The 24,003-nt window shown below is 41.7% G+C and overlaps 1 protein-coding gene across 9 annotated transcripts in view; it reads left to right on the top strand.

The window, feature by feature from the left end:
- FGFR2 (fibroblast growth factor receptor 2) overlaps positions 1 to 24,003 on the top strand; it is an 84,363-nt gene that overhangs the window by 39,190 nt on the left and 21,170 nt on the right. For 3 of the 9 annotated variants that reach the window (XM_052799322.1, XM_052799325.1, XM_052799319.1), the window contains 3 exons: positions 12,295 to 12,485; positions 13,352 to 13,499; positions 17,453 to 17,656. In XM_052799322.1, the coding sequence (XP_052655282.1) occupies positions 12,295 to 12,485; positions 13,352 to 13,499; positions 17,453 to 17,656 (543 nt within the window). Of the gene's footprint in view, positions 1 to 12,294; positions 12,486 to 13,351; positions 13,500 to 15,137; positions 15,283 to 17,452; positions 17,657 to 24,003 lie in introns of all 9 variants that reach the window. The other 6 variants (XM_052799323.1, XM_052799326.1, XM_052799320.1 and 3 more) reach the window with 3 other exon arrangements.

Here is a 24,003-nt window from a genome sequence, read left to right as displayed (position 1 = left end):
CGAAAAAGGAACTGACACCAACTAAATACATGCCTTGGACGTTGCATCACTAATGTCTGGCAGGAGTTAAGTGTAGGTATTACAACCAAGCCTAAACTTGCATTTCTGGCAGGTGTGCTTGTAGTTGTTGACTGGCTCTTTACCTGGACAAGCTTTGGCTTGATGTCTTCACCCAAGTGCTTGCGGCGTGGGACGTGATGAGACAGGGGCTGGAAGCATGAAGGAATCCACACTGATGCTTGCCCTCAGGTATTTGGTTAGGCTGCGAGGGAAGAAGATTTTATTTAATGTACTGATAAGCCCAAGTGTGGACTTTACACCTGGCACTAGGCTTTCGGCAAGGTGTGCGCATCCGAGAAGAAATTACGCAAATTGTTTAGTGCTGGAGGCTGTGCGGTTCACTCCTGAAAACAAAGACCACAGTGTGATGGTTCAGCTAAGGGAAAACGAAAGCTTGTGTTCTCCCCCCCCCTTTCTTAATAAGGTAAAAAAATTCCAACCCCCTAGTTTTATAGCGTTAAAGCTTCTGATTTCATTGGAGTAGTCTGGCTAAATTACATTTTATGGACAAATACTAGTGTCATTACTTCATCTGCTGGGTGAACAGTGAATTTGTCATGTTTAGAATGCTTCCTGCAGAGTCTGCTGGGGGAGGACTGGTCTCCCTGTCCCACTTTCTGTCTTATTACAGCCCCAAGGCAGGTATTTCTCTTTCTTTTGATGAATGATGAACAGGATATTGTTTCAGCTCTGCTATTATCATTTTTAATCATGCCTTCTAATTTGTGCAGTATCCTAGTCGTGGAAATGCAAGTAGGAATTTGCAGGACTTGTCTGAAGATGCTAACAAGACTGTTGCCTTGTTAAATGTGCAATTGGCACGTGTCAAAAGCCATGTCTGTGCCTAATAAGAGGGGCTTTTTGACCTGATCCAGTCGTTTCTAACAATTTTGTTACTGAAAAAAATGGCAGTGTTAATTGGCAGTAGATTGGTAAAGTTACATCCTCTTAAAAATAAATAAATAAATAAAAGCTTAAGTTATCACAAATATAGAAAAGTCGCAGATGAACTGTGATACAGACTGGATGAATGGATCATATTAAAGGCAAACACAAGGTTATTAATCATGTCTCCCTTATTAATGAGGAGTTTGCACCTGCATTTCTTCATGTTGTCCCTGAGCATGGGAGGAGATGCAGAGGTGGGCCAGCCCCGTGGCTGCAATGGGATAGCTGCCCGTGGGGGGCGAGATGAATCCTGACTGCGACCACCACACTGGCGGTTTTGGGGATTAAACTAGGATTAAGAGAGCTGTAGTAGAGGTGGAAGGGGATGGAGATGGCTCTCAGTGGTAGGCATCAGGGCTTGTGTGTGACTGTAATGAGCTGAGGCTGGGGGAGGTCAGGACTGGGAAGATAAGAGTGAAAGGGTGTGAGGAGTCTTCCCAGAGGCTTGCAATGCGGGAGAGAAAAAACTTTGAGGGATGGTATCGGGGTAGAGATGGGTAAGAGGGTGAGAGATGCAGAGGTGGCTTCGTTTTACAGGTTTTCAGGATTTTAAGTCATCAGGTCATCTTTGGATTACTACCGTTCCCATGGTGCAGCTTCAACAGCAGTTGTTCCATTTAAACATAAAAAGCCACATTAAAAATCATAGTTTGTTAAGCACTTTTGACTATTGAACTGCTCTGTAAATTTAAAGTATTAAGATTATTTTTTCAGGTTGCTCTTTAAAAGGTTGCATGAATATGTTGAAACTTCTGACTGCTCATGAAAGAAAAACACTGATACTGTCAGAACTTGAGCTGAGTGAAGAACTCAGCGTGACAGTGTATTAGTTGGAATAAAGTTAGTCTTCACCATTTTTACAAGATGATTGTGAAAGTCTAAAATTATATCTACTTTTAGGGATTTTTAATCACTGTCACAAATTAGGTAATCAAAACAGTTGCTCTTAAGTTGTTCATGTATTCTGCGTGTACAAGTGATTGTACATGTATTGGTTAGTGTTTATCTGCAGCATTGTTTCTGCTATTAGGTTGGATTATGTGCATTACTGAGCAACATAATTTCATTTCAGCAGTTGGTTTCAAATGTACGTTTCCTTTGATATCTGTGCTAAAGCACTGTCTAGACTGTGAAACCCACTTTTGTCTACATTTGAATGAGTATTCAAAAAAAAAAAAAAAAAGACTCCCCCCCCCCCCCCCCCCCCCGCCACTTTTCAAGTGCAATATTCTCAGAAAGCAGTTCTGGCACCTGGTGCTCAGCCAGAGGCTGGTGATGGTGCTGCTGGTTCTGGGCTTCGTAGGAAGCTGGTCGTTCAGAGTGTACGCTAAAAGGCAGGAAAATGTGGGTGCAGAAGAGAGGTCAAGAACTGTAGAAAGTAACAGAGAAGAACTTTCTTGTTTTGGAGCACAAAGTTCACGTCCAAGCGTGGCCAGCCTAAGTGCTTGCTATGAACGCTGTTGCATCTTGCAAACTTCACCTGGATTTACCTGAATTACTAGAAATGTAATGAGAAATGTGTATAATCAGGGTCTTCCCAAGAGTAGTAGTCTTCAGCATCTGTTCCAACGTTTAGAACAGGTCACAGATTCTGTGTTGCAGACTTGAGTGGTGGTGATGGAGGGATGTCTCCCCTCCTCACATGGGACCACAAGATGGCAAACTTCATCACCAGGGAAGGGAAGCCCAAAGGCTGAGTGAGGTCCAACATAGACGTGGCTTGAGGCTAAGCCAGGATGGTCCAGCAGAGAGCATTGAAACTCTGGGTGCTGGAGCTTCTCTCCTGCCCCGAGAGCCTGCACACTGGGTAGGGTCAGTCGGCCACCAGGTTGGCCGTGTCTAGCTGGGGAAGGGAGAATACTGCGGTCCTTCCGATAATTTCACACCTGCGTTGCTCAATAGAGCAAGTGTGCTGTGTAAGAAGAGGGGGAGAAGTGTAGAAATGTAAGAGGGCTTTTAAAGGTTTACATAATCTTTTCCATTTTACTTTAAAGGCAGAGCTGTTTTCAGGAAAGGAAATTTGGAGGATGAAAAATATGCAGTCAGGTCACAATAACAACAGCAATAATAACTCCCACTGTGTGCTTTATGGCATCACTGGGTGCACTGGTGAGTTAAACCCGCTGCAGCTGGGAGAGGACATCATCCCTGTGGGAGAGATGCTATTTGCCAGGCATACGGTAAACCTTTGGCAGAGCCTACTGGAGAGCCCAGTCCAAAGATGCTGGACCCCAGCATTGTCTCTGGTTGTTATAGAGCAGCTGAGTGCTGGGAGCTGTGCACAGTACAAAGGACGGTATCTCTGTGTGTAAAAATTAATGCAGTCTCTGGAAACAGCCAGAACAATAAAATTTTACCACTTGTCTGTGAGAAGTCACAAGTTGTTTTTCATATTCTCTTGAAGCCTTTTTCTTTTAGGGTACACTGAAAAGAATTTCAATGAAAATTTCAGCTACTCATTGTTCTGTTTCCCATGTTCTGTTCACACTAAAATAAGGCCTCTCCCCTCTTTGTTCACACACGTACGAAGCTTTTGCTTATGCGTGCACTGTGTGAGGGATACTGCAAGTAAGCTCCAAGATTAGTGTTGTACAATTCTTGCTGCTATGACTTTTTCTGCTCCACAGGGCTGATGAAACCCATGCTGCGTCAACCTGACAGTAGGGCTTTGCTTTAAGGACCAACTGGTCTTAAAAACCCTGTTGATAATTTCACGTTTTAAAACAAGAGCGTTCACGTTGCCTGCCTTAGCCCTGGGCTTGCTGGATCTTCCCGTCTCTCTTAACCCTCTGATATACATGTGATTTGAAAGGATAGCTTTTAACTAGTTCTGATTGTGAGTTTGGTTTTTTTTTTTTTCCCCCCTACTGTTTTCACTGACATCAGCGGGCTCTGTATCAAGCCAAATAAGTCAGTCTTGCTTGCTTTCTTTTGCCCAGCTTGCTGCCATATGAGAAAGAGTTGTGCAGATGAACTTACACTGTAAAGGTGTTATGCAAGGATGAATTTTAGCTAAAATGCACATAGGACAGCATGCTGTAGAGCTATCCAAAGAGACAGATGGGATAACATCAGTGGGAGCTTTGCCTGCTGGAGAAACAGTGCCATTACTTCAAATCGGAGGTGAAGGTGGTGAAGCCAAGGACAAAGAGTTTGAATACACCTGATTAGTTTCTGTAAAGGTTTTAAAAAGGCACTGCCTTTTACTCGACTGGCTTTGGTAAGTAGGAGGGGTTGGGTGGCAAAAGGAAGTTGGATAGGTTGGCAAAGGCTTTACTGCGGGCAGCAAATGGGTCTGCTTCTGCTGTCTGTGATGAAATTTTAATCTTTAGAACTAAAATTCTTTAATAGTCAGTGTTCAAATGTTTAGTTTTGTGAGAAAGTATTCAGTGACGGCAGGGAACGCGTGGAGTCTGGTTCCCTGCTGTCTCGCTTTTTGCTGATTGCCGATACCGGTCCACGAACCAAAGCAGAGATGGACGTTTGGGCCCGGTAGTCAGCAATGATGAAGTATGTGACACAGCAGGAGCAAGAAATGCCTCAGGTTTATCGAAGAGGCTTCTAAGTTTGAGGGCAAAGGGAGTTTGGAAGGCGGTTATGGAGGTTAGGCCCTCACTCCCGTCTGCAGGAGCAGATCCCCGGGCCGCTCCAGGCCTTGCCGGGTTCACTTGTGAGGGCCAGGAGCTCCAGCTGCAGCGATAGCCCGTTGGGCTCTTGGCCACTGAGGTGACTTCTTCGAGTAGCGTTGGGCCAATAGGAAGTGCTATACGTGGAGATTCCTGCTGTGCAGGAACTCTGAATATTCTGAACATTTGTTGGCTAGTGCCTACTGATAAAAGATGGCGACATTTATAAGGCATGATTTCATCAGCACTGGTAGTGCTGGTCTGACCCATAAGTCTGCCTGAACGGCTCCTGTTCTTTATCAGGCGTTCTTGCCGGGGATGGTCTTTATCTCTTAGTGTTTAATGGCAGTGATTTGTTATTCCTTGTAGCCTTAAAACATCTTCTGATTTTGCAGAGTTTGGGAAAAGAGCGTTGTCTCTAACTTGCTGTGGATGCTACCTTGGCGTGTATGAATTACCTAGGAAGCGATGATTTGAAGGGTGCGTACGTATGTACATATAAATGGAACATGGCAGTTCAGCAGCACTTCTGAATTGGCCATAAACAACACGCAGCGCTTCATATTATGCAGAAAGGAAACCAAACTGATGTGCAGCTGGTAGAAGCTGCTCAGCTCCTGGCTCACGTATATATAGTGTATGACATTAATTAGTAGAGGCTTTTTGCCTACACCTGCTCAGTGGCTTCTGATCTTTTGAAGGAGAAGCCAGCGCCGAACCTTACTTCTCCACGCCGTGGAGCAAATGGTGGAGTTAGCAGTGTTTTCCTTCCAGCATTTCATAGAGCACAGGCCTCCGTAAGCAATTGCTTATTGCTGGAGAAAGGAAGCAAAGGTTTGGCTTGGCCCATGGGTAGAAAGCTACCTTGAAGGAGGACATTCCTGTGGGGACTCCGACATCTGTTTGCTTAGACCCCTCCTATGCCACTCCACCTAGGCGTATGGGGAGCAAGTATAGTTTCAAATCAGGTCCTTTGTATGAACTTGGATAATGCTGGATTTATAGAGAAATCTGAGTTGCAATTCCTCATGCCTTGCCTGCTCCTGGAAGTCTCCTCAAAAGAGCTCTCTAATTCAGAGAGCAATAATTAATCCAGCCTCTGAGTGCTTGTGAACCGAGGCCAGATTTGCAACTTGTGTAGGTGGGATCTTTCATGAAGGACAGTGATCCTTGTGTCTCTCCTTGCAAACTGGTTCCTCTGCTGTCAGCTGGGGCAGGATAGAAACTTGAAAGGTCTTTACTCACTGAATGGTGAGGGATTGATAAACATTTAATCTTTCTTTTAATGCTTGGTACTTAGCCCAAATAGGTAATGATCAGGGACTGATATCCTGTGGTTGGCCCAGTGGCTTTAGTAAATGCCCTCACCCAGTGGTAGCTATTCACACCACCAAAAAACATCATCAGAGCCAGCAATAATAGTATGTATGTGTACAGTCTCAACAGGGATGCCAAAAATTGAGCGTAGAGACAGAGCGGCTTGCAGAGGTAGACCGAGTTGTTCCCTTAAGCTGGCTGAAATGGTCATTAGTGCCACTTCTGAGAAGAAATGATTTTTCAGCTTTGATGCGGCCCAGGGTACACTGGCCCTGTGGGAAGCTGGAGCTACACGTGAGAGGTTTCACCGTCCTGTCAACTCCAGGCAGCGGTTAAGTCACCTGAGAAGTTATGGCATTTGCTGTTGGAGCAGTTTTGGTAATCCCATGGTTATAGTTTGGAAGAGGGCATGAGGAGGGGGCTCTGGGTGTTGGGTGATGCCACTGGCTTCCCACTCCATGAGGCTTGTCCGTGGATCAGTTGGTGGCATGAGGGATGTGTCAGGCGGATATGCATCTGTCTGTAAAGTATCTGCCAAGGGAATCCCCAGACGTGACGCATTGTTGGATAGGAGAGCACATATGCAGTTAATTTGGGGACAGAGCCAGGTAGCAACACGTTCCTCTATCAGCAGTGCTGCTCCCAGGCCTCGGCAGCCTTCTGGGACCTTCCATGTTAGGTACATGGCTCATTGGAAGTGGTGGGACAGTGTTGGGTACCGGGTGAGGATGAAACACAGGGGAGAAATATATCAGTCCAAGTGTATGATAAAAAAGGCTGTGATTTTTTTTTTCCTTTTTTTTTTTTTTTTTTTTCCCCTAAAGCTGAAGAGTCAATCTTGCAAGTTTGGGATGCTGAGCCAAAGCCAAGGCAAGAGGCTGTGATTACAGTCTGGCCTAAAATACTGTAGGATGCTTTTGAGACCCATAATTTACAGGATAATTAGCATTTTCCAAAGCAACAGATGTTGCACGATTGGAAGGAACGTTGTTGGGAATGGGCAGTGTTTTCAGCGAACGGGGTCCAGACTGCTGCTGAAGGCTTCCCAAGCTCGGAGCCAGGCAAAATAAGCAACTAGAGCTGAACGTGCTGTGCTGACCAGGGCAAGTGAAGAAGAGGGCACGGTGGGTCTGTGTTTTCGGTTAAGCAGAGAGACAGCTGGAACTGCTTCATTTTTTATTCAGTGATGGCTGTATACACAAAATCTCTACCGGGGGCTATCGATCCAGAAAGGTTACTGATGCACTGAGAGGCATCATTTGAAGGAGCCCTCTGTAACTTCACAGTGGCAGCTGTCAAGACGACTCCTTAGGATTCAGTAGCATTTCAAAACTGGTGTTGAAGACTCTGATAAATGTGCCTAATGAAAAATTGTGGAAAAGAATTAGATAACTTTTTTCTCCCTCTCCCCTTCCTCCCCCCCCTTAATTGAGGATCTCTTCATTGTCCCCAGAACTCATGTCTGGTCTTGCATTTGCCATTCAGCTTTTATTTTTCTATCCCACACTTGAATCACACATTTGCAAGGAGAGGAAACGAGCACATTCAAAAGGAGAAAATAAGAGTAGTTTTCATTTTTCTTCTGAAATGAATCAGATGCCTTATCCAAAGCCCATTGAATTCCATGTGAGTTTTCCCCCTGACTTCAATGGGCTTTGGTTCTGGCTTTTAGCTCCCATGAAAGGTCCTGAACTGTCTGTGCTAGGGTGACGAGGAGCCTTGGATAGACAATTACCAGAGCTCTTCTCAGCCCCTGGCACAGCCAGGTTGCTAAGGAGACTTGGCCTCGGGATGGGACCCAGCGCTCGCCCTTTCCGGGGTTATTGTCTCCTCTCCCTGCCAAGGCACTCCAGTAGCGGCAGAGCCGCTCTTTCAGTCACAATACGCTCGACTTGGGCCTCTGGCAGCAGCAAATCTTGCCCTACGGCTTCCCTCCGCCGGCGTGCTCGGCGAGCAGCCTCTCGTCCCGCGGTTTTTCCATCCCTGCGCAGCCCGCGCTAGGACTGGAGTGGTGGGACCGCATCTTCTGGTCTGTTGGCTGTGAAAGTTGGGTTTTGGCCCCTATCGCCCACCTCTGTACCCCAGTGTCTTCACCTCGTATGTCTGCATCGTGACTTTCCTGTCTCTCTCCTCTCTGATGCCCTCTGTGTTGGCTGCAGCTGGTCAGCAAAAAAAAAAAGAAAAAAAAAAAATTGGAGGAGATAAAGCCAAGGATGGGAGAGAGATGAGGGCTTTTTGTAACACCTGTCCAGGGAGTTAAACTTCTTAACGAGCCAATTCTCAGGACCTCCTTGTGAAGGGTGCAGGCTCCAGTAGTCATTTCCAAGCTAGTCCTTCCAGTCACTTCTCCCTCCATCGTCTGTGGCAGGATGGGCTCCCACCCATCTCGAGGTGTCCTGCAGGGCTGGGAGCTCCCTGGGCAGCTCCTTCCATTGCGCCAGTTTTTCGGAAACTTGGAATTTTCCAGCTTTCCTGGATTCTTTGCAGTTTTCTCTCTTGGAGGAAGGTATTCTGAAGTTTTAACATTAACAGGCTAAATGGCAGTTTCTTCTAAGCCGTTGGGTGGGTCTCGTTGTCAGTTGTCTTTTCAGATAGTGAGTCTGTTTGTCTACAGATAAGCAAGCAGAATTGCTCAAGCGATTCTGAGCAGAAATGCTCAAGCCCTGGGCACTTCTATGGTGGTGTAATATTTAGATGCTTGTAGCATTGATTATGATATTCCTCACGTGAGCAATCATTTTTGCTCTGCCTTTTGTAGATAATTGACTTCTCAAATGGGGATGATGTTGGGTTTGTGTCTAAACTGCAAGTTGGAGGAAGCCAGCTGGTGTCTGTCTCTTAAGCTGGGATCCAGCATTAAGCACGCTTTCTCTTTAAGAAGTATTATAAAGTTAGACTTTGGGAAGAACTAGAATAAAAATGAAATGTAACCTATGGAGATTTATACGTAATTATCAGTTTGGCTCAGTTACTTTCAGATCAGTGTACGGAAAATATTTTTCAATGTAAAAAATTTTTAAATACCCATTACCTTTGCTTTTAAACATCTGAAACATTTCAGTTGAACCAGGAAAAGGTGTGTTTGAGAAAGCAGGGCATGTCTATGAAAAACCTTGTAGATCCTGTATGTAGTTCACTAAGTAACTAATATTTATGGTAATAAAATTAGTATCTACTACTTTTTATGGTCCTTATGATGTACTGTTTAGTATGCTTGAAGACAGCTAATCTACGGGGTGATTTCCTGTATTATAGCATATGCTGTTGACTTGTTTTTGAAATGTGTTAGCAATGAGAGTGGAACACTGAAATTTCAGTGGTCAGGGAGCAAAGATTTATTTCTTGAGGTTCTGATTCAATTCAATATTAATAAGCAAGGGGAATATTGAAATCAATAGGGCTACAGAGCTATGAGATTGGTTGCCAACTTGTTTTGTATGAAAATACTGTTTGTCTGAGTTCAATAACTAGAGATTTATATGGTCACTATATTTAAGATTTTTTTTTTTAAAGGCAACTTTGACTCTTGCCAGTCTTCAGTAAAAAAGAGCACACCGTTTCCATCTAATATTAGTGTAGCCAGTTGTTTGAGTGATGATACCTGGTTACAAGTGTATGGCTTGTATTTTAAATGCTAAATAGTGATGTGAGATTTATGAAGATGGTTTTGACAGTACCTATGCTTAAGCAGTGTCCTTAGATGTGCATTGTTTGCAAAGAAATAGGAAAGACAGGGTAACATCCTGAAATGACTATTTCCAAAAAATGGTACTGTACAGAATTATACTTCGTCATTTGTAATTAGTGGAAATTTCTCCATATTTAGTTATTTTCCCCAATACCGAGTATATTTCTTGCGGTCCTTGGACTCCAGGTTTGTCAGGAAACCTTGCTGAATTTGCATCATGATGGCTATATTTTTCTGTGCTGTTTGCCTGTGTGGGCATAGGAATACTCCCTTCTGCTGAAGCGGGGGAGTTGACGAACACTAATCATCGCTCCATATGTTGGAGGGCAACTAAAGTTTATTTTTAACATATTTACCCTTAGAGAAGACATTTCACAAGTGGCTATACACATACACCGATACATATGCCTGCACTTTATTTAGTTTTTTTTAAAGGAATTTGGGACCAAGAATGTAAGAACTTCGCTTTTACTTCTTTGCTTTGCCTCCTCTTTTTTTGGTAGAGGAAATGTTTGACCGTCATCAATAAAAGATTAAATCATTGATGGCTATCGGGATAAACTAAACACATTTCATGTGTTGATGCTGGCATAGTAGGAACTTTTCCAAGATGTTTCAGGTCTCATTCTCTGGTTTGTTTAAGGGCAGAGAATAAGGTCACAAAGGAAATCAAACCCTGATGTGGAGAAATGAAACATGAGGCCTACTGACTTCTAAAAAACATTTTAAATAACATTCTCTAAGGTTTCATTTTATACTGAAGGCAGCTGTAATAAGTTTTGGAAGATGGTGTAAGGTTTCTATTAAAGAGAGATTTTTGCTTGCTGTTTTTGTACCCAAATGAAGGAGCGAGGGAGATGGAATTAGAGCTTATTTAGTATAAGGTGAGAAACTAAAAGTTCACTCCAGAACTGTAAAATAGTAATTTATATTTTCTACTGTAATTTACAAATTAAAAAATATTAAACCGTTCCTAGATCTTTGAAAATGACACACATAGCCATGGAATAATTTAATAACTGCAACACAAATGCACTTTTGCCACAAGTAAAATAAGACTGCTGCTTTGTAGTATGCTGCCAGCATAGCCTCAGTGAATAAATTCCCAGTAGATGTTTGCTGCATGCCAAATATATTGGACTGCATAAAAGATCCCATTGTTCCATGGGCATCATTATTTGCTATTATACTCGCAATGTTTGCTTGTGAAACAGTTTATTGGAAACTAGTATGTTTAAGAAGGAACACTTGATTTGAAATTCAGTTGGTTTGGCTCATAAGGGCAAAGCTTTCACAGTGTACAGCCTCTAAAAATAAATATTTAGGTCCACTGTTTTTTACTTATCTTCGAAAGAATTCCTGGAGAAGGGGAGAACAGACAGCTCAACTCAGGCTGGGGATGGGCAATGGGCATTTCACTTCTAATTCATAAGTTGAAAGTATATGTAGGTTAGTATTAACTTTACTTTCTTGTAAAAAGAAATGGACGGAATCAAGTTTGCGTGAAGAAGGTGGTGAGTTCCCAGCTCGGCTGATGAAACTGCAGCTCTCTGAAGGTTTTCTGGGAAGGGTGGCATTGTCCATCCCGCTCACTCGATAATAAAGCTATTTGGTAACCAGGGCTGTCATTTTGAAGACTTCTCATTCAAACATGACATAAGAGAAAGTTTTTATGCTTTGCCCACTTGCCTTGTCCAGCAAAAAAGGCTGTTGGTGGTCCGGGGGGCTGGGGAGCTGGCTCATGCGCTGCCCACCACCCAGAAGGTTTTAGCAGCTATTAGATCGGGCTTAGTGAGGTGATGGAAAGCTGCCTCGCCGTCATAGCTGAGGGCATCGAGGCTTTCCCCAAAGACTATGTATTGCAAAAATTGGGCTGGGACCGCTGGCTGCAGTGGCTCTCTGGGCACCCAGATGACACAGGGTACACTCGGTATATTCAGTGACGTAAACTTAAGCAAGTCTATAGATTAAAAACTCTATTGGCTCACATTAAATACACTGCAGTTTTCCAGAGAACTCTTTATTTCCCTGCGTCCTGCTCAGAATAAGAACGAACTGGTATTTCTGCTGCTGGATGAGGGTAAAGTAGAGATCAGCTATCGTGGTAGTACTGGTCAGAGCGTTTTGAAAAGTTGAGCTGTCTGGTATGTGCATCCCGCGTGAGGATTTTCAGTGCTGAGACTTCTGCTGCTAGTTTTGAGAAATTCCCTTTGGTTTATTTTAATACATTAATCAGTTTTGAAAAGTAATCAATAATCTTTCTTCTTAATTTGTGGAGGTTTAGTCCAATTAGAATGTTGTAAAACCCAGATGTACTTATTACAATAGCTCAAAAAAGGAAAAGGAGGATATTGTACTTAATTCTTGCTGAGTTGAACTATGAAAAATGCTTAAAAGTTTTTAAGCACGGTTTCTCCCCTCCCCCCAAATAGTTATTCTATATATTACAAGTGTAGTGCTCAAGTCATCTCCTTTGAACTGTAGTTTTTGTTATACGTTTTGGCTGCAGTGTTATTTCAGAGGAGTCAGCCAACAGGCTTACAGGGCTTTTTGGCTCGAGTTCACTTACAGTTTTCTTGGCAGCTCTGCTTATTTATGCATCTTTATTTCTCTCTCTCTCTTGCTCCTTCTCGCTCCCCCTCCCCACCCGAACAGAGCGATCACCGCACAGGCCCATCCTCCAAGCTGGCCTTCCAGCAAATGCCTCTGCCGTCGTCGGAGGTGACGTCGAGTTTGTCTGCAAAGTCTACAGTGATGCTCAACCTCATATTCAGTGGATAAAACATGTAGAGAAGAATGGCAGTAAATACGGACCAGATGGACTGCCGTATCTTCAGGTTTTAAAGGTGAGGCTTTACAGATGCTAGCGATGGTGATGACTTCTTTAAAGCATTGAATTTATTTGATGTAAATCCAGGAATTTTGAGATCTGAGCTTCTTCTGAAACTGGAAGTGTTTATATTACAAATGAAATAATGAGTTAGATAAACATTTGATTGTCTAAATGCTAATTGTGCAGCTTATAGACACTGTTTTGCTCTTTTTTACTTCCGTGAACTCCTTTATCTCTGAATGTTTCAGGCATGACTTATTCAGAAAAAAATGAAAACCCTCTTAAAGAACATGATTGACATTTATGTATGGGTAGAACGCATCCAAAACATAGCTGGGACAATCTACTCCATTTCTTTCACGTTTCTTCAGCCTCTTTATTTCAAAGTAATGTGACACCTGCTGCCAAAAGCTCGTTGGCAGGATTGGGTTCTCTGGATGCTGAGCCTGCAGAGATGTCCGTTTTTTGCCGGCATATTGGTGCTGTCATTCCTGCCGGCAGGCGTTTTGAGCGAGCCTGACCAAGGAAACCCCAAAGTTTTCCAAGCTGGGTGGCATTGCCAAAACTCAGCGCACTGGCAGGCAGGACAGCCAGCTCTATACCATCTTGTTCCACACAGCTGGTGTACCAGCCCAGGTGCTTTTTCCCCCCACGCTGCTGTTTTCTGATACTTTGGATTTAAAAAAAAAACAAACAAAAAAACAACCAAAACCCAACAAAAAACCCAAACAAGCCCCAAACCCTCAATGTTTTGACGCTGATACCTGTATGAAGTGGAAGGCATATTCTTATGACGCGTTGGTGGTGGGACCATAGACAGATCGGTGTCCGTTTTGGGCAGCAGTGACATTGTTCTCCTGTGTTATTGGTCTATTCTAGCATTCGGGGATAAATAGTTCCAATGCTGAAGTGCTGACACTGTACAATGTGACAGAGGCGGACGCTGGAGAATATATTTGTAAGGTCTCCAATTATATAGGGGAGGCCAACCAGTCTGCCTGGCTCTCTGTTCTGCCAAGTATTCAAGGTAACAATGTTTTTTAAAGCAAGCTGGATGTAGAAGCTGGAAAAAATGGTGCTTTGGGAGACTGCAGGCAGCTTGTAGGATAACTCTTTGGCCTTGTGGTATATGTGTAATCCTCCTTTGGTGATGCAACTGGTATTACACCAGCAGCCATGGAAAAATTCCCACAATATTCTGTGTGTACCATAAGCACTGGTTTCTGATGCTGATCTTTATTCTCTCTTGTGTTTGGTGTCTTTGTGTCTGTGTGTTTACGTCCAGTTTTGTTGTTAATTCTGCGTACTTTGCAGTTCACATATAGGGTACTTGTTGAATAATATAATTATGACCTAATGAGTGTATATTTATATATACATATGTGTGTATATATACATATATAATATATATATGAAATGTTCACATAAGTACCCACTGAAGCATAAGTCAGGTCAGTTTAGTCACTTAAAACTTCCCATGTCACCTGTGACTGTGCAGGGTAGAAGGGTTTTTCAGTTGTTATTCACCCATTATTAACCGGGTAATAACCCATCAATAACAATAAAGACTGGCAACAATGTGACTACAACTCACAACTAAATTCACTTTAAAATGGTCTGGTAAAAATCCATTTATTCCCTCATCATGTATTTCAATGTAACATTTTTGAAGGGAACAGAGACAAAAAGCAGCAAACAGTAATTTCTCTAAATCTCCATCATAGAGACCTTGACGCTGATGCCCTGCTGCACCCATCTGGGGACAGCTGGAAAGTTCCAGGTCTAAGATTTACTCTATTTGTATGAGTTTGGATAATCACTGATACACTGATTGGTTTGGTGCATAATGACTTGTCAAGCCAGAGATTTAGCAAGTCTGGAAGGAGACCAGAAAAAAACCCAAAACTTCCAGGCTTTTTTTTCAGTCTCTAAGATTTAGAAAAATGTATTTTATTTCCATCTCCTGGTTCTTGAACCTTTGGGGTCCAGTTTTTCTCCACATCTCCGAGAGCTACAACTGATCTTTTTTGAACAAGAGCTGAGATACCTTCCACTGTGCTTCTAAGCAAACCACCAAATATTACCAAACTTCAGATTAAAACACGATTTGGCAACACTGCACAACGTACAATATTGAAGTGTAGTGCAGTGGATGATGCAAGGACCATAGACTGCCTAAGACAGCTACTAAGTTCTGTCTTTTGGAGCAGAATTTGCCTTTTTTTTTTTTTTTAATTTTTTTTCTAATCCTTTCAGAGTACATTTTTATAGTAAATTCATTCCTCTGAAACAGGTAACTACAAGTGAAGGATCCCCCGTTCTGTCCTACTTTGTTTTCTCATTGTTTTTCTTTCAACTTTCTTTTATTAAAAAAGAAGAAGAAAAAAAAAAAGCTTTGTGGGATAATTTTTCCATGTTATTTGATTGCATGCATGTTTAGGTGGTGAGTTTAGGTCTGGTGAAGGGTGTTGATTACTTTCTGAGGTGAGCTGGGACCTGTTGGTAAACGCCTTTTGGATGAGGGATTGTGGATGGGGAAGGAGCTTTGCATCTCTACACCTCTGCCTTTACAAAGTGCAAAGCCCTGTGGCTCCATCTCCCTATCCACAAGAATTCTCTCGATGTCTAGCTTTTTCTCTTGCTTCCCTCTTTTGTTTTTTTTTAGGCTGCCGGTGTTAACACCACGGACAAAGAAATTGAGGTTCTCTATATACGGAATGTAACTTTTGAGGATGCTGGGGAGTATACATGCTTGGCGGGTAATTCTATTGGGATATCCTTTCACACTGCATGGTTGACAGTTCTGCCAGGTATACACTGCTCTCTTTCTGTGGTTTTTCCTCTTTTTTTTTCCCCTTGTTGATTGCTGCAGAATTAGCACCGCTTCTGTCTCAGAAAAGGACTTTTACAATGATTTATTTTTTTTTTTTAAACACAGTTGTCTCAAGCCAATGAATAGTTTTGTCGCACCTTTGCAACTCCAAAAACCTAACGACGTAAAAGGAGGGGGGAAATGGCTATTGAACTTAATTGAAATATTTTTACATCTGTTAAATATCCATCAGAAATGCTAAGGAACTGTGTTTCCTTAGCACGTCAGTGAGATAACTGAAAATCAGCACATTAATCATTGTAAACTTTTTCAAGGGGAGGAAATTCAAAGTTTCTTATGAAGCTTTGGGACTAATTTGGCCACAGTCATGTCCTGGTTTGTTAAAATACCTGAGCTATTCAGTGTGCTTAAATTCACTCTTACCTATCACCCAAATCTCTTACGGGAATTCTAATTTTAATGCCAATGGATCGTGTACAGAAGCAGTGCCTTCCATATCTTGGGAATCGGCTCCGTGCATCTTTAAACATTGCATGCTCTAAGAAAACAAGTAGTCATTTGCTTTTACTGCAAAGCATGTCTTGCTGTTCTGGGGTTGATGATGTTTCTGTCCTTAAAAGAAACAAACATCAATGTGCTTTATTGCCTGAAAATTGTTATCAGCTGTTAGAAGATGTAACCGTAGTTGGTTTTGACACTAGTCAAATTTTCTCATTTATAACTGTTGGCAGCTGCCTTAGGAGTTCCTTTGAAAAAAACATGAACCACCTGAGGTTTGCTGGGTCATCTTGTGCTTACCATTTATTGATTGTTAATCCTAAGTAAAAGGTACAAAACCTGCATGTGCATATTGCTGAGGTTCATATGACGGGTGTGGAATGTTCCCACGTTTTGCAGATAATTTCTTACCCTTTGTTAAAATATATTGAACAAGGCAACTTTATTACATCTCACTCTTATGTGAACACTGAGCCTGCATGGTCTGTCACCAAGCAGGCAAAGCAGTACTTGTGTAGAGCTTGCTTCTGCTAGCAGTGTTTGCATTTTGCAAGTGCTTGAACAGCATTTTTTTAACCGATTTTCTGGAATGAAATGTTTTTATAAGCCTAGAATGAGGCACAAGCAAATTTCAGCTTGAACGTGCATTGCTTGCGGAGTGACCGCTGATTGCTGTGGAATGCTGTTTATCCGGGGGTTGAATCCCAGATAAGGGATTAGGGACAGTGCTTGCACATATAACTGTCTTGAAGATAATTTCAAAATGGTTTAAATCAGAGTAACAGCTATGTAGAACCACTCCCACTAAAATCTAATCTCATAGACTAGTAACCAGTGATGAGGTTACTCGAAATATGCAGTCCTCACAACAGAGGACTCATTAATTAAGGTATTGCTAGCAATTCAGCTTTCGCTTGCGTTATGCTTTTTAATTTGACACTGGGCTCTTCAAAGGACCTCAGGGGAGTTAGGCACCTGGCATGAACTGCGACAAGTTAAGCAGCTGGGCGTCCGGGTCCTTGAAACTCTCTTGAAACCCCTAACCTGAGTTTAGAAACATGATGAGGGACCGATTCATCCTGCCTTCCCTCTGTATTTTGAGATCCCAGTGAAAATTTTGGATAAACAGGCAATGCAGACTCAAGCCCAAACGTCTGTTTGTGAATTTAGACACTTTTCTGTTAGGCTAGCTAATTCAGTATTTTATCTTTAATTGTGTCTTTATGTGGTTAAAAAGAATTACAGTGCTTTTGAAGTTCAACTTGAGCAACAAAATGAACCTGAGCCTAGTTTGAACACTTCAGTTTTTTCTTTTCCCCCCAAATTATGCCTGATCATCCCCTATTTCAATGTATATGTATCTACCTATCTAGGCAGACACATGTATATGTCTGTGTATGTATACATACACGCACAAGCTCACACTCAGTGGCAAACTGAGAAGTTAAAAGCAGTGATCTAGAAAGAGGAATTACTCTCAGATTGCAAGATGGCCTAAACATTCACAGTATTCCGTATGTCGCACAGTCACTGCAAGAATTGCTGATATTTTACCATTTCAAGTTGTTCCAAGCACTGTACTGAACTATGCTTGTACTGTGTGCTAACTCTGTGGCATGATTGTTCCCTCCTAAAAACTTCCAATCCAGCTCCTGAAAAAGAAAAAGAATACCCGACATCTCCAGACTACCTGGAAATAGCAATTTACTGCATAGGGGTCTTCTTAATTGCCTGCATGGTGCTGACAGTCATCCTGTGTCGCATGAAGAACACCACCAAGAAGCCCGATTTCAGCAGCCAGCCCGCTGTCCATAAGCTGACAAAGCGAATCCCTCTGCGCAGACAGGTAACAGAAAGTAGATAAAGAGTTTAAAAAACTTTTACCAAACAACTAAGCCAGCACGTCCTTCTGATGAAAGCTTTGGAAAGGGGAACAAGTCAGCGTTATGCCAAATTGTAGTAGGGGTGGGATTTAATCTGGCACCTAGGAGACTGGCATGGGAAGAAAGTACATCTTAACATAGCAATGTGTGTCTCAAGGCGAGGAAATCAGGGCAGGGTTGTTAGAGGAGAAATGTAAAAAGTTGAATATGTTCTGTAATAGCAGTCTATAGATGGAAAAAAATGTATTTAAAGTATTTTGGGGCCTGGTCCTACAGCTCATTGAAGTCAATGGAAAAATTTTTACTGACTTAATGGACTTTGGAACAGAATCCTATTTAATTGTGTATTTATAATGTTTCTAAGGTGACTATTATTATAGTAACTAGGTACCAGATACAGAGAGGTATTTTTCAGGAAGAATTTTGAGGACTGAGGAGAAGGAATTTCATAGCCAAGCAACCACCCCAAAATAGAAAAAAAAGACTGTAATAAAGTAAAAATAGGGGAGATACTATATCAGATCTCGGACAGTTTGATTAAGATGCTGATGCTTTTGAGTGAGGAACAAAAGCAAATGTCAGATTTAAAACACATACAACAGCATGAAATATATTTTATAATTGCTTGTGGCTGGCAGTGAGTGTTTCTGGAGAGGGCAATAACACGAACAACAAACCAGTTAAACAAGTAGGACTTCGGCTTTGTCACAGGCCATCACTTGCCAAAACAGCCTCCATTCCCACATACTGTCCTCACCTGAAAGACTTGTTTTTTTTGAAGCTGGAGTTTAATACGTTTTGATTTTCTTGCAGTAGGTCTTCAGGATAGACCTCTGAACCCCCCGAATCCACCCCCAGGTTTCACCCCTGCGAGGCAGAGGGGTGTTGGCATCTGAGGCTGTGGTTTACCACATTATTCAAAATAGGGACCAACTGTGGGGGTTGGATCCAGGCTCTGGTCAGGGGGTTTGGATCTGAGGGTTCAGTTCGGGTTCATCTGCACCATGAAAAGATTGTGCAGAATTTCTGCAGATTGTTTTTACAGCCTGTCCAGAATATTATCACTGTCAGAGTAATACATGTACCTTAAAAATAGTTCTTCAGTGTGGTTAAGTATTTGAAATTTAGATGCATGATCAGACAGAGCTAGGGTGGAGCTTGGTCTTGGAACTTTGAACAATATTACTTTTTTCTGAACCCTTGTTTCAAGGTTTCCGCATCTCCTTGGTTAAAAATACTACAGAGTAGTAATGCTTTAGCCATCTTCGTCTAAAGTGCAGTATTTTACAAAGTCTTGAGGTGGGGGACATGAACTTTGTCCTATCTGAAAAATATTTGGTTTGTTTTATGAGCAAAAATGTTAATTCTTATTTTTTCTGGCTTGCTTTGCCAATTCTTGTTTTTTTGTCATGTTATGATTTTAGTCATTTGCTTGGAAATCACTGGGAAGAAGAGGCACTTTTGACTCTGGGAGTATCAGAAAGAGTGATGGGAAGCCCTCGGCTCAATTCACACATCTCTATGGCTAAAAATCTGTGTAGCTTTCTAGATAAAGAAGGCTTTTCAAATGTTGTATACTTAACCAGAGAGAGATACATATCAGCTGCTTAGATAAGACATTTATTAGATTTTTGCCTGAATATAAAAGCATCGTAATGACTCAGAAATAAGTCAATGGCATAAAAAAATACCTAGGGTTTGGTGTGAGCTCAGCTGTGTCAGTTGGAAATGGTTCCTTGGGGGGAGAGTGTTATTTCATTGCATGTGACAGCAGTGCCAACCACTGCCCTCAGTTTAGTTATTTATCATTAAATGATGCAATATGGACCTTCTCCAAAGCTATTGTTTTCACAGAGGAAAAAAATCCCTGCCTTACAGCATGCTTGTCAGATAGGGTTTTATCGGTTTATTTTGGTTGTTTTCTCAGCAAAAATGGCATTTTGCTTTTAAAAGTGGGAAGGTTTGAAAGTGCGAATCCTATTTCAACCCCTAAGCAAAAATTCCACTACTCTCAATTCTCCCGAGTACTTTTTTATTAACAGGAATTTCTCATTGAAGGGCTCTCTGCTTTTGTATCTTCACAGAGAAAAATGTAACTACTATAGGCGTTAAAAGAAATCTGTGTCTCTGTTTTGATGATTTCACTGGTCATTTCACTAATTGCTTGTATTAGCTTGCAGAGGCAGGATGAGATGAGCAGTCCCTGAAGACTTGCTCATCAACAGTGAAGATTCCTTTATTTTTCAGTTAGCATCTCCTTGTCTCTAAGGGTGCAGCAGTTGTTTATTTTCTGCATCTTTTAAAGCTGGTTTTGGATTTTGGAATTGTTGTCACAGATCAAGAATTAAAAAAATAATCCAGGAGGTGTTTTATTTAATGGGTATGTGTTTCTGGATTATTCAACTCTGTTTTGTTTTATCACCAGGCTTCCTTTTTTGTTTCAGTTTATTTGTATTTTAGAGGATTGTATTTAAAGCCTGCTGGGGTTTTGTCACTAAACCTTTATTTATTGATTGATCACAGAAGGTTCTCCCTTGCCTTCGTGCTGTGTGTGGGAGGAATGGAGAAAGTGGCCGAGTTGTTGAGAGGATGAGTGAGAGCGAGCAGGGGAGATGCTCGTGGCAGGTAGACTGTGTGAGCTGGGCAGAGATCTGGGATTTGTTGGAATTCCAGAGAAATGAGGCCATAGATTGGGGAATTCCTGATATTGTTTTCAAAGCTCTCTGCTGCTGGGTCAAGCTCCATAAGGATCTGGATATGAAATTAACCCTGGTTCCCGAAGAGGCATTTGCATGACTGTGATGCCATCTTGTCTAAGCGGGTTAAGAGTCTTGCTGAGTTAACATATGGTTTGGTTTGCAGGCCTGGATTTTCGTACACTATTTAGTCTGAGCTACTACAGGATTTTATCATTCCCCACATGCAGGCATTTTTTTCCTGCCAAAATGTGGTTCTTTTCACATTCATAGGAAGGGTCATGATGAAGTCAGGAATTATCAGTTCCCTCCCCCTACAATCCTCAGCCTCACTAGGATCTGCTACTTGGTTTTCGAAATAGAAACTGCTTACGGGGAAATCCAGCAAGCAGTTCCTCTTCTTTATATAAAAGCAGAGAGGTGCAGTGCTCTGTTGGTATTAGCTGTGTTCTGCATAGAAGTACCAGCTTGCGAGGGAGGGGGAAGAAGTATTTATAGGATTGAACATCACAAGCCGATTTGCAGTATAGGCTTTAGGTGACAGGTTCACTGAACCAAAAGGTAGAGTAGCCTTCGATAGGATATACATCTGCTTTGTAGTACTTACTTTTCACAAATAAATTGTAATTGAAACAGACAAAAAGACAGTCCTATCTCTTGTGACTTGCCCAGTCAAAGTCAAGTACAAGTATTTGTCATCACTGGAGCATCTCGTTAGTGCTATCACAGTTAATCTGTCAAATTCGGATCCCCTCATCTTGGGTGTATGTACGTGTCTTAAATAGGGAGGGATGATTTCTTATGCTTAGTATTTTATACATTCCCATTAATTTGTATCTACTGTCGTTGTTGAGTCTAATCCTTCATAAAGATGTAATGAGTGTATTTGTGATGAACAAAGACTGATTGGTTTAAAGTAAGACTTAAGCTCACCCAGCAAAATAGCTAATTTGAAATGATGATGGCAGCTGAAACCTGAAAAAAAGAAATCTGCAACAAGTAACGTAACATAGTATTTCACATAGTATTGAGCTGTAAAAATATCATTCATTTTGAGGAATGGGCTCTGACATACAAAGATTAATACACAACTGTCAGTAGGATATTTTGCAAGGAATTTACCTTAATACCTATTTTAGTTTCTTGCTTCATCCTTGGATTTCTCTATAAGGAAACCATTGGCTTGCCTAGTAGTACTCATTTGTTATTTTGTTGTTGTGTGTTTCAAAAGGAGTGCTTTTCATGAAGTGGTGGTGCTGCATGTGTTTTAAATATCAGTACTTAGTGTTAGTAATCCTCAGTTTCATGTAGTGCATTTAACCTTATATTTTCCTAGATCCAGTCACTTGGATGGACTGTTTCTATCAACAGCTAATAGCATTACTTACTAATTATATTTATATACATATATGCATATGACTTCAAATTAACTTTTATAGCAGAGCCTTCAAAAAGACTGACAATTATAGGAAATCACTGCATGGCTGCTAAAATCTCACAGCATGAGTGCCAGAACTGACAGATCTAGGCTTTGGGACATGGTATAAATCATCAGTGGAGGAAAACACCCTTCATAATCAATTACAGACAATTACACACTGCTCTGCAGCTGATTTTGCCACATGGCATTTAAAGATTCCAACAAAGATTTGTTTGTTTTAAATGCTCCACTGCTTAGAAATACTTGTAAAGCATTATCTTGGAGCTGATTAAATACAGTGTGTTGGCTGAAGGAAAAATGTGTTGTTAAAATGGGGATATAATCATGCATTGGTGCCTGAGGTTTGGACACAGTGGGCTTTTCTCCTTCTGAAGTGCAGATATGGAGCTAAAGGTCTGTCTGAGGCTGGTACTTTTCTTGGTTCTGGCCTCCTAAAAGCAGAAAGGAAGCACAGAAAGAATATTTTACGGTGGAAGTCTGCCTTCCTGTTGAGGTTAACATATACCACAATAGTCCTTTCAGTGTTCTGCTCAAGTTAAGCTGACTTTTGCCTTCCTTGCTTTAATTAAGCACTCAAAATACCTCCTTAGTGTAGTGTCCTCACTTAAAACAGGCGTCATCAACACACTGAGTAGACCTTGAAGATGTCTAATTCTCCTACATGAGGTGCCCTTCCTTGCTTCTCTGCCCTGGCTCTGCTTTATTCCTTTATCTCCGAGAAGCACATATTGGTGAGCTGGGTGATTGCCCAAGAAATTAATGCATTTTGACTACAGGTCCAGCTGCTGCTTCTTGGCACCTGGTAGACCCAAAAGTGACCCTGGAGCCTGTATATTGGCCACGTACAATTACAAGCTCGCTGCAAAAACTCAGTATGGCCTCTGTTATGCCTGTGTCCTATGTACCTTGAATCTTTGCGTAACCGAAAGCAAAAGGAGCATCCACGGACTTGAAAGCAACTCCAATGCTGAAATGTGGGGTTCGTGGCAGGAATGTCACCGGTTCTTGAACCTGCGTGGTAAGGGGTTGGAGAGCAGTGCTGCAAGTAGCAAGCTGGAAAAAAGCTTTCTATATGTTGTTACTTAAATGTATAGATGTAGATTGAAGCTGACCATGCCTACTGACCTTGGAGTAGGTAAGGTTTTCCTCATTGTTTTATAGTGCACTCTAAGGCAATGAAAAAAGATGCTTAAGGGATGAGTTCAAAGGTTAATTCTTTACTATTGCAGAAAAGGTGAAAGGCCATTTTGAAACAGAAAATCTCCTCCAACCACAGGCCAGCCTGGGTTGGCTTCATCTTTTCTGGAACAGATTTTTATAGCCCTTGAGCTCCCGTAACTCCTTGTACTGCTCCAATTAATCAATCAGAAGAATATTCCCTGGGAGTACAGTCCATTTTTCTTCTCCCAGACACTGAGTAGTTCCTCTGGATTTCTCATCATTCCTATCCACTTTAATGCGCTTTGGTTACCTACAGCATCTCTGGCCAATCATCCAGTTATTGTGTGGACTAAACATGTGCAATAGTGTTAAAAGGAAAACTGGCAGAGTCTTTCATCTGTTTTTTCTATACATTATTGCTGTTTAACTTCTGTGTTTGAAATGCAATAAACTGAAATACTCTGGTGATGCAAGTTTACGTTTATAGGTTTTAACCATGCTAAGACTGCTGAATTGTGAGTGTAAGAGCTAGTGAAAAGATGAAAATCTGGCAGCGGTCTGAACAGTGTCTAATACAAATACTGTATTCATGGAAAAAAACCACCCCAGAACATTTTGGGCCACTTCTGATAGATAAGGGATGTCATCTAAATTTTGCAGCTTCACTTCCATGCCTTCCTGATGTCCCATGAAAACAATTGCTATAATGACAAAGGAAGGTGAGAAAGTAAAGGCAATGTTAATAAATAAACTGATAAATAAATCAGGACTTGAATAAAGATCTTGGTAGAATGGCTGGTGGGTGGATTTTGGAAACGTGAAGGAAGTGATCGTAGAGTATTAGTAGTAAGTTTGCAGTAAGGGAGATTTAAAAATGGAAACCAGAAACAAGAGAAATGAAATCTAAGGGAAGTCGTGGGGGACAGAGGAGCTGGCACATTGTTTGTGGAGATTTGTGCATTTCTTAGTGTTGAGCTAGTTCATTTCACGAAGCATCATTTTTAAACTGTAGTGAAATA

The sequence above is a fragment of the Harpia harpyja genome, chromosome 10 (assembly GCF_026419915.1).
Source record: "Harpia harpyja isolate bHarHar1 chromosome 10, bHarHar1 primary haplotype, whole genome shotgun sequence".
Classification (NCBI taxonomy): domain Eukaryota; kingdom Metazoa; phylum Chordata; class Aves; order Accipitriformes; family Accipitridae; genus Harpia; species Harpia harpyja.
Note: the sequence above shows the minus strand (reverse complement) of the source record. Positions and strands in the feature narration are given on the sequence as shown.